This window comes from Coptis chinensis, chromosome 5 (genome assembly GCF_015680905.1).
Source record: "Coptis chinensis isolate HL-2020 chromosome 5, ASM1568090v1, whole genome shotgun sequence".
In the NCBI taxonomy this organism is placed as follows: Eukaryota; Viridiplantae; Streptophyta; class Magnoliopsida; order Ranunculales; family Ranunculaceae; genus Coptis; species Coptis chinensis.
Window position 1 is genome coordinate 73,686,255 of NC_141460.1, and position 14,926 is coordinate 73,701,180.

The following is a 14,926-nucleotide window of genomic DNA, read 5'->3' on the forward strand; positions in this document are numbered from 1 at the left end:
AAAGGTTGGTGCAAGAGAGACTGGTAAGGGGCACTCCAGTACTGGAAAAGACGAGCTGGAGCGCAACCTGATGTACATCGACGAGGTGACTGGGAAGAAGTGTTATGTGAGGAGGTCGGACTGCAGCTATAAGTCCGCACCCATAGCTGCTTGCTTGCTGGAGGGGATGACCCTGGATGGTGATAGGAAGGACTTGGACGCTAAGGAGCTGGAGTCGAACCTGAGGGGGATGGACAAGGCGATGTGCCTGGTAAGTAACCTTTGCGCTCTACTTGACTGTGTTATCGCATTATATGCTGTTGTTTGATAATAACGTGATATGTCAGGCGATCTGTCGCGGTGATCATTTGGGTACCGTGGTTGAAAGACGGCCGCATGATCGCTGAACTGGAAAAAGCGGATGTTGAGTTGCTAAGGGACGAACTGTCGAATCTGCGGGCTGTGCAACAGGCTGAGAAGGCCGAACTGGATGCGTTGAGGCCCCAGCTCACTAGCCTGACTCTGGAGAGGACCTCTGCGGTGAACGAGTCGATCGGGTTGAAGCATGAGGTGGAGGCGTTGAAGGGCTAGCTCGCCGCGGCGAACACCTATGCTGAACGATGTAAGACTTTCACCCTACAAGCGAAAGAGGCCTATCTCGCCATCCGTGCGGAGGTGGAGGAGCTGAAAAAGAAGCTGGATGACCTGCAGGAGGAAAGGGAACGCTGAACTTCGGGAGAAACTCGAAGGCGAGCTGCCTGAAGATGCCGGCCCTATTCCTGCAGTCGTGTCGTCCCCTCTCACTAATGTGGTGAGTGAGTAGCTTCAGGGGTCCAACGAACTCAACGTGGTTGCTGCTGAGGCAGCTGTGGCGTCCTCTGGTGATCCAAGCTCCGTCTCCGTCTTGAATGTCGCTCTTGGAGAAGATCTGGACGAACTTGTTTAGAACTTTTGTTATTGTGTGTGCTTGTACTGGGCCTCTGGCCGTAAACTATAAAGCTGGTTTCCTAGGTTGACCTGGGCAACTCGTTTTTCTGCTTTGCTATTGATTATGCTACTTAGTGACTAACCGTGCTGGATTTCCTGAGTGCTCTCAACATAGCACGGTTAGTTGTGAATTGGGGCGTCCCTCATGTCGTTAGGTCGCTCTTTTTATGAATGTGACCCTTGTTGCTTTTGCTCTCTACGCGTAGTCTTATGTATGATAAGAATATATGTATTTGTAAGCATGTGCATGTTGTTGCGATCTAAACGGTGCAAGTCGCTCGTCTCTATGAGGGCGCCAGGGCATTCTGTCCCCTGGAGCGGCGACTTCTGATCGCGTCGCGTGCACGGTCGGGATGTGGGCGGTCGGGAGATATGAAATGATGGCTGCCAGGTTGGCTGGCGTTTGGTGTCTCGATGCCATAATGGTGTGCCTTGGGAAGAGACGTTTCGTGGGTATAAATACGACCGGTCTTGGGAGAGCAATGGCATTTGCTCTTCTTGTGCTTCCTGCTGCTGCTGCTCTTCTTCCCACTTGCTTCTGTTTCGCTCCACTTTCCCTTTTACTCAGGTACGTTTTTCTTTCCTTCGTTTAGATCATGAATGTAGAGGTTACTGGCCGCTCTGACCAGCTCTGTTTTGTTTTCTGTGCTCAGCTTTCGTTATGGCTCGGTGTTTCCCCTACGTCAGAGGAGAAGGGAGTGCAAGATCGAGTTCCCCTCTGCTCATGGAGGAGATGGAGTTCCGTCCTCATGTGCATGGGGACCGAGGTAAGAGGAAAGTTGTGGCGTCTGGGGGCAAGAAGAGCAAGCGATCCAAGGGGTCAGGTCGCTCGACGGGTGGCATTGTATTCAGGTCACCGCAACGAGCGGAATGCTCCAATCGGGCTGCTGAAGGAAGCGATGACCTAGGGCAATGTCGTCACGTCGCTAGTGAGAGTTCGCTCCCTCGTGTCGGGGACGTGGGGAGCGAATTCTACTACGTGGGGAGAACGGGGAAGAAGCGTGCTGTAAAACGCTCTGATTGCAGCTTCCACTCGGCACCCATAGCGACTAGTCTGCTGAAGGGGATCGTGTTAGATGGGGACCGAGCTGAAGTTGAGGATGAAGATATGGATACGCTGCTGGGGACCATGGATATGGCTAGTTGTTTGGTGAGTGTTTCTCTGTCAGCTTTGTCGCTTTGTTTCTTAAGTGATTCTGATTATGACTTTGTCCTTGTAGTTTCTGGCTGGGTATGATAAGCTCAAGAACGTTGTGCAACGTGTTGATACTGATGTCAACTCCCGAGTCGAGCTGGGATGCTTGCGAGCTGCCTGGGGGGCTGACAAAAGGAAGTTTGACGCTGATGACGGCGAAGCACCGTCTTGCGTTGTTGATGAGAACGCTAGGCTGGTCGCTACAATGGCTAAGCTGCAAATGGAGGTAGCAGAAGTCACTGAGTACGCTAAGCGATGTCAGCGGGTTGCTCGCAAAGCTCAAAGCGCGTATACCACGGCCTATAGCGAGTATGCCAAGCTGGACGAGAAGTATTGTCGGTGACAAAGGCGGATGGGGCTTAAAGGGGGACCGGGTATCTTGGCGTTGTTCTGCTCGCTGGGCTCGCGAGGCACGTTCCTTCGACCAGCACTGCTCCTCAGGACAAACATGTGGTTGCGGCTCCGTGATGTTGATTTCTCTTCTTGGTAAGAAACTTGGTTCGTGTTGGAGTGACTATGCTTGTTCTTTGCCCCTACAAGGGTTAAACATTAGAGCTGCATTTTCAGGCTTGCCTGAGCAGTTCGCCCTTATTTGACACAGAGAACTGGTATCCACGAAAGTGGCAGTTCGTTAATCTCTTTTTTTGTTGTTCATTGGTCCGATCTAGATTTCCTAGGTAAACCCAGCAGATCGGTGGGTTTGAACTGATTACCTGAAACTGGTCGTATAGCTTCATGGTAACTGTATGCTTAATGTTTGTCTTTTGCTTGACTGTTTGTAGCTATTACTCTATTACTCTGTTCATTTGGTTTGTTTTAGAGATGTATTCGTAAAGCGTTATGCTTGTGTAGTATTGCTTCGGGAGAAGCGATCTAGGAAGATGTAAGTGTCCGATTAGTGTAGACTTAGGGGCTCGTGGCCCCGCGGAGTTCGGAGGGCGTGTTGCTTTCGCCGGAGAGGCGTTCTTACGTAGTTGATTCTAGGAGTATAGGTTCTCAACGAGTTAGACTCAGAGAGACTATGAGCCTGTAAGCTCCCCGAGCGAGGCGCCGCTTGAGGCGTGTGTAGCCCCCCGAGGGCTTTGCCGCCCCTCTGAGGCGTTTCGCCGAGTTGATTCTAGGCGATAGGTCCTCGCCTTAGCGAGATTCAGAGAGGCGATGAGCTGTAAGCTCCCCGAGCCGCTCGCCGCTTGAGAGCGTGTGTAGCCCCCGAGGGCGTCTTTGCTCTGAGCGTTTCGCCTGAGTTGATCCTAGGAGTGTAGGTCCTCAATTTAGCGAGATTCGAAGAGGCGATGAGCCTGTAAGCTCCTGAGAGCATTCGCTTGAGAGCGTGTGTAGCTCCTGAGGGCGTGTCGCTCCTGAGAGCGTTCTCGCTGAGTTGATCCTAGGAGTGTAGGTCCTTAACTTAGCGAGATTCGGAGAGGCGATGAGCCTGTAAGCTCCTGAGAGCGTGTGCAGCCCCCGAGGTTGCTGCTCGAGATCGCATTCGAGATGAGAGCATTCTGATTGATCCTAGGAGTATAGGTCCTCAACTTAGCGAGATTCGGAGAGGCGATGAGCCTGTAAGCTCCTGAGAGCGTTTTGCTTGCTTGAGAGCGTGTGTAGCCCCTGAGGGCGTGCTGCTCCTGAGAGCGTTCTCACTGAGTTGATCCTAGGAGTGTAGGTCCTCAACTTAGCGAGATTCGGAGAGGCGATGAGCCTATAAGCAGTGCATATGGTGCTTGCGGTGCGAGTGGCGTGGCTTGTAGATGCGAGTAAATACCGCAGTTTATGATACCAATCTTGAGTATCTTACATTTGAGCTTGTAGCAAATGGAAACATGAATTACAAAACATAATGCAACTACTGGTAAAACTGTTTTAGCAAGTACGTGTTCCAAGGTCGTGGCAATAACTTCCCTTCCTGGGTTTTAATCCAATATGCTCCATTGCCAACTACGCGTTCCACTATGTAAGGGCCTTCCCACGTTGGCGCTAGCTTAGAGTCATCTTGAGTTTTTTTCAAGACTAGATCCCCAGGTTGAAAAGATCGAGGATGTACTCATTTGTTGTAGGATCGCTTTAGGATTTGTTGGTAGGATGCTACTCTGATAGCTGCTAGATCACGCCGTTCTTCGAGGAGGTCGACCTTTCGAGCTAATACTGAGTCATTATGACCTGACTCGACAAGCTCGGATCGGGTTGTCGTGATTGTCAGCTCGGTGGGGATGACGGCTTCTGTGCCATAGCATAAGGAAAATGATGACTCGCCGGTGCTGGAGCGAGCTGTGGTGCGGTGAGCCCATAGTATGTTCTCGAGCTGATTTAGTCATTGGCTCTTGTTCTTTTCAATCTTTTTCTTCAAATTCTCTAGAATGCTTTTTGTTGCCTGGCCTCTGCTTTGTCCATTTCTTTTGAGTCGCATCGGGAGTGGAGAATGCATGAACGATCTTCCACTTGGTCAGGAACTCTCTAACTGTTTTGCCTTTGAACTGGGAACCGTTGTCCATCACTAGTGTGTGTGGTAAGCCGAATCTGGTGATGATATGAGTCCAAATGAAATTCCTAACATGTGACTCTTTGACGTGGGCCAACGGAACTGCTTCGACCCACTTAGTGAAGTAATCTGTGGCGGCTAAGACAAAACGGAAGCCGGTGCTTTTCTGAGGGATGAATGGTCCCATAATGTCCATGCCCCACATGTGGAACGGCCAAAGGCTCGCGATGTTGATCAGTTCGCGGGCTGGCTGTATAATGTTGTGACCAAATGTTTGACATTTGACACACTTGAGGACATATGTTTTGGCATCAATCTGCATACGGGGCCAGAAGTATCCTTGGGAGATCGCTTTATGGGCCAATGAGCGACCTCCAACATGATTTCCACACTCTCCTTCATGAATTTCAGCGAAAATTAACTGACCTTGCTCTGGACTGATGCACCTCAGATGAGATCCCCCTGCGGACTTGCGGAATAACCTGTCATTCACCAAACAATAGCTACGTGCCTGGTGTGGAACCTTTCTGGCTTTGGTGCGCTCATCTGGGAGTGTACCGTGCTGGATGTATTGTATAATAGGCTGCATCCATGTTTGACTCATCTGATCTCTAGAGAGTGGGCACAGGTCACTGATTGCTAAGACATGGTCCGCTTGGTAAGCTGGTCGATCGACCACTTCAATGGTCAATTGTCTAGGGGCACAGTTCGATGTCTGAGTGGCTAGGTACGCTAAGCTATATGCGTGACGGTTCTCGCCACATAAAAAAAATGGTGTATCGTAGCTCTGTTTGAAAGAAGGAAGTAAATCATTAACAACTTGAAGGTACTTGGAAAGGTTACCTTCACCCGGTAGTGTACTCTTTTTGCGATCCGGCTAACAACCCGATTCGCGAGTCACTAAAGATTTGGAGGTCCTTTACACCGAGTTGGATTGCCGCACGCATGCCCATTATTAATGCCTCGTACTCTGCTTCGTTATTGGAAGTTGTGAAGTCTATGCGGACTGCTTTCTCTATCATAGCTCCCTCGGGGGATACTAAAACGATTCCGATACCACTGCCTCCTGGGTTGCTGGAACCATCGACGTAGAGGGACCAGACTGTTTTTATGTTTGCTTTTGTAGGTCCGACCTCTGTTTCTGCCTCCCAATTAGGGTCGTCAACTGGAAAATCTGCTAGGAAGTCTGCGATGACCTGACCCTTCTGTGACGTGCGGGGGACAAAGTCCATGTGGTGCTCGCCCAATTCTTCGACCCATATTGCCATCCTAGTGGTCTTATTTTCCTTGTGAAGGATCCTTTTCAATGGGAGATCGCTAAGTACTTTGATTGGATGGGCTTGGAAGTAAGGTCTGAATTTTCTTGCCGAGTATAACAAAGCAAGCACTGCTCTCTCCACGTGGGAGTAATTCCTCTTAGCTGGAGTGAGCATCTTACTTGTGAAGTAGATCGGATTTTCTGAATTGTGTTCCTCTTTGAATAGAACCGAACTGATGACGCAGTCCGATACTGCTAGATAGAGCCTCAGAGTTTCTCCGTCTGTCGGTTTAGCTAAGACAGGGGGTGTTGTGAGGTATTCCTTGAGAGTGGAGAATGCTTGGTGGCATTGATCGTTCCATGAGAACTGCTCACCTTTTTTTAGTATCTGTAGGAAGGGTCAGCACTTATCTGATGCTCTCGATATGAATCGGTTGAGTGCAGCGACCATGCCTGACAACTTTTGTATCTGTTTCTTTGTTTGCGGGTCGGGCATGTCTAAGAACGCCCGAATTTGGTCTGGATTCGCTTTGATACCTCGCTGCGAGACCTGATATCCCAAAAAATTTCCGGAGGACGCTCCAAAAAGGCACTTCTCTGGGTTCAGCTTCATTCCGGTTCGTCGTAGTCGGGAGAACGCTTGCTCAAGGTGTGTAAGGTGGTCGCCTGCTTTCTTGCTTTTGACAACCATATCGTCGATGTAGACCTCCATGGTATCTCCTAACATATCCTGGAACATGTCAGTTACCAGTCGTTGATATGTCGCCCCTGCATTCTTCAGACCGAACGGGAGAACATTGTAACAATAAATTCCTTGCTCGGTGATGAATGAGGTCTTCTCCTGATCTTCTTCAGCGAGTGGTATTTGGTTGTACCCACTATATGCATCCATGAATGATAGCAGCTCGTGCCCACAAGTCTGGTCGACAAGTCGATCGATTCTGGGTAGTGGGAAGCTGTCCTTTGGAGTTTCTTGGTTGACGTTGGTGAAGTCGATGCATGCGGATCGTGTACCATTTTTCGAATGGCCACTATGTTTGCTACCCATCCGGGTAATCGACCTTCCGGATGAAATCGACTTGTTTGAGTTTATCGACCTCATCGTTGACTGCTTTTTGAAAACGTAATAACAATCTTCTAGGTCGTTGTAGAACTGGTTTGGCACCAGGGTTGACATTTAACCGGTGGCATGCAACGCTAGGATCTATATACCGATATCGCCGATATCGACCAAAGCGAACACATCTTTATTCATGGACAGAAAATTTACAAGATGAGGCTTAAGTGTGGGGTCGAGGTTAGCCCCGACATAGACGAGCTTAGGGTCGTCTTTTGTTCCCGTGATTCACTTGTCGCTTTTCTTGATCGGTTCGGTTCAGGCGGTTTGAGTGCTCTCTGGAGGATTGCACTTTGCAGATGTTGTGCTGGTCTGATGACTGGCTGTAGTAGTTGTAGGAGCTGGAGCATCATCTGTGGTTACGACAACAGGGTCAGAGGTGACTGCTGTTGCCGTGACAACAAAAACTGGGGTGGTTTCTTTGCTGCTTACCGGTTGGTTGAGAGAGCTGCCGGGGCGATCTCTAGGCTTTGTTTGCGCGTGACGTTCTCCACTGGGGCGACCTCAAGGAGTTGCAACGCTGGTACAACTGCTGCCTTAGTGGAGGTCGGGATCCGGGCTGGTGAGAGGAAGTTCTTGTTGGAGCCCCAGCGTTCGTTTTGGTGCGCTGGCTCTCACTCGGCCACTAAGTCTTTGGCCATTGTATAGCTGGTGGGCTCGTTTCTGATGGTGATGGGAGATTCGGCGATCTTGTTCGCTGCGATGATCTGGTTACAATGATGGGCCTCGAGCTGGTTGCTTTGAAGCTCCATCATTCCCCTTGGGCCAGGAAAACGGATCACTTGGTGCAAAGTGGACGGTACTGCCTGCATTTGATGGATCCACCATCGTCCTAGAATGGCGTTGTAAGACGACTTGGTATCAAGGACGCTGAAACGCATGTTGAAGCTGACCTTGTCTTCTCGGGAGCCCACTGAGACTGGGAGTATGATGTCTCCTATTGGGTTGGCCCTGGAGCCATTGAATCAAGAAGAGGGCGATTGGATGGGTCTATGAAGACCGACTTTGGCGGGTTCATCTCTTGGATCATATGGTAGAACAAAATATCGCAGAGCTGCCGGGATCTATCAAAACTTCGCTTTGACGGTCCGGGTCGCTGATTTTGGCGTGGACCACGAGTCGCGTCGTTGTCGCGGGAGGCAAACCTTGTTGAGGTCGGCCTGCGAGAAGGTGATGTCTCCCCGCCCTGCGTCCCGAGCTGCGCATGCGGGTGCGGCCTGTGAAGAAAAGTTGTAAACTTCATGAAGGGTTTTGGCGCTTCTCTTTTTCCGCGAACTTGAAACGGAATCATCCGAAGTGTGATCATGTGGATGGTTCCGTCATACATACACGACCTCTTGATGGGTGATGGCGATCTTGGGGGAGCGGTCTCTCGAACGCCCTGCTGTGAGAGGACGACTTTGGGACCGCTGGATCGCTACTCGTCGGGGTGGGGATCCGCGCCGTGATTCTGCGGGCCATGAGCTTGTGGCAGGTCGCCGTCGGGTATATTGGTGTATTGCTTGATGTGTCCGGCTTTGACGAGGTCCTGCAAATAATGCTTGAGCCCCCAGCACACGTCGGTCTCATGGCACCTAGCGCAGTGAAACGCGATGGTCGGTGGTCGGGCGGGCGATGGCTGGGGTCTGCCTTATCTCCGGTCGGTAGAAGGCAGCTCGCTTGATCTTCTCTAGTATGTAACTAGGAGATCTGGTGAGTACGGCGAATTCTCGGTCATTGCTTGGTTTGGGTTTGGAGGGTTGCCCTTGTTGTCGGGGTCGCTTTTTAGAGGATGATGTTACCTCGTAAACCTCTCCTTCTTCTGTTTCTTCTTCTTCTTGGTTATGAATTTTCAAACCTTCTTGCAACTTGATGTATCTATCAACTCGGCGCATTTCGACCGCCGCTTCGTGATTCGATTCGTTCTTCGGGAAGCGATCCGGTGAGTGTGGTATTGCGGGTGCGGCAGGCGTTTGTGAAAGCCACTGTAGCAAATGATTCTTTGAGGCCGCTTTCCATGTCTAAAAGTTCTGTTTTGAACCGACTTAAGAAGGAGCTGTAGGTTTCCTCCTTACCAAGAGCGAGCTGAAAGAGTGAATTAAGATCGCCCTTCTTACGTCTATTATGGACGTATTGGCCTGCGAACAGGTCGGTGAGCTGTTCGAAGCTTTTTATTGAGTCCGCCTCTAGGGAGAAGAACCAGTCGAGTGGGTCATCCTTTAGACTAGCCGGAAACAGTCTGCAATGAAGGTGGTCGAACTCTGGTGCACTGTAGAGTGCTAGGCTTTGAACATACCGGGCTATATGCTGGCCTGGGCATGTGCGGCCGTCATACATTGGGAACCGTGGTTGGACAAAGTCTGGAGGAGAGACTTTGTGAAGTAGTTCAGCAGCAAATGGAGATGCGCGGTAGGTTTTCAGCATCTTTTGCACTATCTGGGTGGAATCTTTCTTTACCGCTTTTTTGTCAAGCCTTTGGCTTAGCTCGTTGATCTGTTGACTGACGTTGATGACGTCGTCCTCTGCGGTGATACCTAGTGGGTTCTGTGTATCCACTTGTGCACGTAGTGTGACGTTTTCTTGCCTGAGCTCAGCTATTTGCTCGTTCACTGTCCCTAGTTGTCCTGCTAAAATGTGGAGTTGAGCTTCGAGGCTTCCCATGCTTCGTGGGCTTGAGAGTTTTGGTTACGGATTTGTTTGGAAATGGTTTGGTTTCTCAAGTAATCGAGACCACAGATGGCGCCAATGTAAAGGTGTGGTTTGGTTTTCCTTACAAAGCGATCCACCGGGGGATTTGGAATAGGTTATTGGGTGAGACCGAGTTCGACTTGAGAGCGAACTGCCTACGTATCTTACTCTGGGTTGTATGGGGGAGAGTAGAATCAGGTCTGGCATAGTTCATAGGAGAGGTATTTATAGAGATTGAGAGTGTATCCTTGCTCACCACGTGTAAAGGATGTCCCAAATGAGGGGTGGAGATTAGGATAGCACGTGAGAACTGTCCTCATAAGTCTGTTGTAATGATGTGGAGTGGCAGTCTATACAAGTAGCTTGCGGCCGTGACTAGTGGCTGACGGCCAAGATATGTGCAAGTACACCTTTAGTCATTATTGTTTCTGGATAGGGGATATGTGTCACTTCCTAGCATAGTTCGCGTGATACTGCGATCTGTCTGTAGCGTTCTACTAGTTCATGGATGCGACCTGGACCCATAGGTCGATGTGCCATTCCCGCCATGCTAGGCGCGTGCTGGATAGAGAATATCACTCCCCTATATGTGGTACAGAGATCAATCTTTATACCCGGTTATAGAGGAACCAGTCTCCTTTGATATTACCAATCATCAATATTACTCCTTAAAAACAAAATTTCCGGGGGGAATGTTGCCTTTTAAGTTTTAACATGTCTAAATTGCACCAGATTTATGCAGCAAAACGAATCTGGGTCATAGTTCGGAATTTGAATTTTTGAAATTCCGACAAATTCAAAAACCGAAATACATTAAATTTCGACCCTTGTTATATTTGGAATTTCGGATGATTTCGGAATTTTGGATATTTCGACTCTATATTTGGAATTCCGTTTTTTTGAAAAACCGAAATTCCGGGCGGAATTCCAAAGTTTCGTTCGGAATCACAAACTATGATCTGGGTACGCGTAAAAGTATAAAACGACGATTGGGTACTCGTAATAGACTAATAGCAGGGCCAGTGTCAATTAATATTGGACTGACTGATTGAGCATGCTTTTTAAGTTGAAGTCCTGAACCCCTATGTTTTGGCGTGGAAGCTTGAACTCCTCAGGCAGTCAGGCACTCTCAGGCCTCAGCATCTGTTGACCCAGACTCACACAATGTTCCCACAAGGCCACAAGACACATAGTCGCATACTCCGCAACCAAAAGAAGGATACCATTTGCCATTCCCGTCAGAACCCACACCAGTCCAGCCCATGGTAAATTTTGCCATAAAGATCAAATAAAACTAGTCAGATGACTGATCAAAGATTCACAGCCAAAATCGAATCTGGAAGATGTAGTTGGTCTTACAAAGTACATGGGTCCACCTTCACCACACCTAAAGCACATACCTAAGTGTGTCGTTTTCACATTACAGCTTCATGCACAAGCGTTAACAGAGTATTCATGTGACCCACCTTCTTTTCAGACTCTTTTTTCAGTATTCCGTGTACTGTTAAAAAGACATGAAAACGCATGAATCTTCAGAGAAACGGACCTGGTTTTAGAAATGTATTTGTCACTGACTCAGTTTAAGTCAGTTCACATGATGTGTATTTAAAAGTTTCAACATCAAATGTATAAAAGGGAACTGGAGCTGTATTCTTCTTTAATACGGACCAACTAATTTACTTTTTCAATTCACAAATTGTTACGAGTGAAGAAAACAGACCATTTTCGGGTCGAGGTTATGTGTAGAAATTAGAAAATAAGATTGCGATGAGCAAGCAAATAGCTAGCGCATATGGAGAGTTGCATTGGTGCCATTTCGAGACATTGACGATCTTACTAGACCAACATTTCAGCAACATAAAAAAGCCAAAGGTTTTGGCACACTTATGTGCATATGACCTTCTTCCATAAAAAAATTACCTACGTTAGACTAATCCATAGTCCTTGAAACAATAATCAGTTAATTACATTCTGTTTTCCTTTGCCTTAATTTGTTTTCTCTCTTTTCCGACTAATTACATCAAAATAGGACTTCGGTTCTCCAAATAAAAAACAGGCCTATTGCTAGCCAGTACAATTTCAATAAAATAGTACAGAGGACCAATTTCAAACCAAAATCACTCTCTAGGACAATCATTTTTCAAATCACTGAAGGACAAATAGTCCGGATTTGAAATAAATGTTTTCTGATTTTATTTTTTCTATCGTTTTGGTATAAACAATATTATGTTGATGTATATTGATTGTACATCAACACTCATGGGTGATTGTTTATACCCATACCCAAATAGGTGAATATAACTCATACACTATGTTGATATATAAACAATCATTGTTCATAGTTCAAACCCAAATATATATGAACAAGCATTGTTAATACTCTAATAAGTGTTCTTACTGATCATACATTATATTGTGTTGAGGTATAACCAATGATCGTTTATATCTATTTAATATTTGTTTATACGAACAGTGATTATTCATAGTTCATGTTGAGATATGAATAATGTTGATGTATGAACAGTAATTGTTCACACTTCAATAGGTGTTATAACTGATCATACATTATGTTCAGATATGAACAATGATTGTTCATACTATAAACACCAGTGTTCAAGATTCCGAACGGAATGTCAGAATTCTACCATATATTTCAAAAACTGGAAAATACAATATAAAGTTGAAATATTAATCATTTTGAAATTTTGTCGAAATCAAAATTTGACATGAGTTGAAATATTATCAATTTCAGTTTTTAGATTTGTTAGGATTCTGAAAATTCTGAAATCCCGAACTACAATATACACCAGGTCGTTTTGGTAGTTCGTTTTGAATTTTGAGAGGGATTTTTTCGTCTTCGGTCTATTTTGTCTTGAGAGTTAATCTATGTACAATTTTTTTTACAATTGAGGACATATAATATTTCCACAATCCTTACACTAATCGCATCTTCAAATCTCAAAACATAAAACCAAACATCATCATCATCATCCTTCACGCAATGATGCAAAAGTATCCCCCTAATCCTGTCAACAAAATATATTATACTAAGATTGGATCATTGGAGACATAAAACTATAATTCCAACACTAGAAAAGAAGATAACATTAAAATTCATTAGTGGCCCTCAATTAAAAAAGCAGTTACACAATCAAAAAAATAATTCTATAACAGGCCTCACATCACAGGGCACAAATCATTTCCCCACTTTTTCATAATGCTTCCACGTATCACTAAGTGCATCAAACAGAGGTTTCTTTGTTTTTAGTTCTTGCGGTTGATAAGCATTTCACGTAACTCAGCAACATCAATCTCATCCCCACGATTTTCAGGACGGTAATATCCAGTAACTGGATCTGGGACCCACGATGAAGAATTTTCCTTCTCTTCTTGTTTCACAATTCTGGTACTCCCCGCTCTTGCTACACTACTCCCCGCACCACCAACTTGTGTTGCAACAGCAGCAAAACCCCTCCTGTTAATAAACATCATTAATCATGATTAATATCACTAATCACAAAAATGTCTGAAAACATGCTAAAGAAAAAAAAACCTATATATATAATCATACACACACACCTGTTGATGGCAAGAGAGAAGTTGTTCTCGACGAGGGTAGAGATAAGTTTGATAGTAGAGAAAGAGCGTGCCATTGTGATTCTTTAGGAGAAATGAGAGAGAAAGATATGTGTGTCTTATGTGCTGCAGCTGCAAAAGAAGAATGTTAAGAACAAGAAGAAAAGAGGACCTTCTTGGTCTAGGGGTATTCTTGCTTTGCAGAGGCGGCTGTTTCTTTCTCTCTCTCTTTTTAGGAAGAGGGTGTAGGGGTGAAGGGGTATATATAGGGGATGGGAATAAAGAGGGTTACTTCGATGAGCGTTCGAGAAAATGAATTGGAACGCGTCAAAGGTAGACTACTACTTACTAATTAAAAATCGTTTATACGAATTTAGGAGGGCTCCTTTTAAACACGTACACGTGGTTTTCTAAAAGAAACCCGGCCGCCCTACTTTACACATCCTCGATTCTGGGTCTTTACTGTTTTTGGTGTTTAGTGCTTTTTAATAGGTTTCTTAATTTGATTATCTTAAGGTAAAAAACCCAAAAATTCCTTTTCCTAATAAACTAATTGGATATGAATATATGATTTGATTATCTTAAGCTGCTTTTTGCTAACGGGTGCACTGCTCAACTGCGTTAGATTTTAATTGCAACTTATAACATTACTCTTTTTTGTGTAACCATTGAAACATCAAATCTTGTTAGTTAAACACCTAAACGAATTGGAAAAACCAGATGCGGAAAGGAAGAAAAAATCAATTATATTGCGTGTTCTTTAGAGTTTGAAGATTGTAATGTGTGCATGGGAGTATGGAACCACGACATGTGCTGCTGCCAAAGTATGTTAGATAAATAGAGTGACAAGTTTGATCAATTCCTTGACACCCATGTGCGATATCTATCGAATCCGTCAATAGCACGAACTATTGGGCACTACAGCAGCTGTTGTGTAGAACACACCAGCTGGAAGGTAATAAAAGTGAGTGCAAAATCTTAGTGTTAGGCAATCAGCACTCAACTGACCCAGTCCTAAATTGTTAATCCCGACCCATACTGTGAAAGTATGAATTCCCTATATAGCAGACCTGACCACTATATTCCGAGATCGATACGTAAAAAAATGGGGAAAAAGAATGTCATAGCCAGTCCAAAATATAGACCATAAGCTAAAAACAATAATCCTATTTCAGACAGGTATGAATCACATTGCGCCAGTTGTGAGAATAAAAGCATGTCAAAACTAAACCCAGACCCAGCTAGAATTGACTTAGCCCAATAGAGTTGGTTTGCTTATCATTAATCATTTGCGTAATTGAGTCTCATTGGGCGGCACTTAAAGCCAAAATTCTGGTCAGTGGCCTGTTGACCAATTTCTTGCAAATTCAATCAGTTTTGGCTGTCCATGGACGTGGAAAGATGACCTAGCGTCTGAACAAGAGAAAAAACAAAAAACTGTCCAAGAAGGAAATACCCGATTGTAAGCAAGATTTTGCACTTGACTTCCATTTGCCTCGTAAATCATGATTTTGACATTTCTTCTTTATTATTTCGTAATGAGTTGGCACCTCATGGTCGTGCCTCGTGTAATGGAACGTATCCACTGTCTCTGCTGCAAAAAGCCAATTTGCTCACTCTATTTTTTTTTTTTTTTGTTTTCGCCTGATCATGTCGATCATGGGGATTTCA

At 45.8% G+C, this 14,926-nt stretch overlaps 1 protein-coding gene across 1 annotated transcript; it reads right to left on the reverse strand.

Annotated features, from left to right (window-relative positions):
• Window positions 1-12,776: 12,776 nt before the first annotated feature.
• Window positions 12,777-14,285, reverse strand: SAG21 (senescence-associated gene 21). The gene is made up of 2 exons (XM_086560703.1): window positions 13,259-14,285; window positions 12,777-13,154 (listed from the first exon to the last, which is right to left on the reverse strand). Exons 1-2 carry the CDS (start codon window positions 13,330-13,332, stop codon window positions 12,944-12,946), a joined length of 285 nt encoding a protein of 94 aa, XP_086416829.1. The 5' UTR covers window positions 13,333-14,285; the 3' UTR covers window positions 12,777-12,943.
• Between the last annotated feature and the right edge of the window lie 641 nt (window positions 14,286-14,926).

Excerpts from the sequence above, each read along its gene's own strand:
- SAG21 (XM_086560703.1), bottom strand. The coding sequence starts at position 13,332 with ATGGCACGCTCTTTCTCTACTATCAAACTTATCTCTACCCTCGTCGAG. Across the intron at positions 13,155-13,258 it reads TTCTCTCTTGCCATCAACAG|GAGGGGTTTTGCTGCTGTTG; the intron begins GTGTGTGTGTAT and ends GTTTATTAACAG.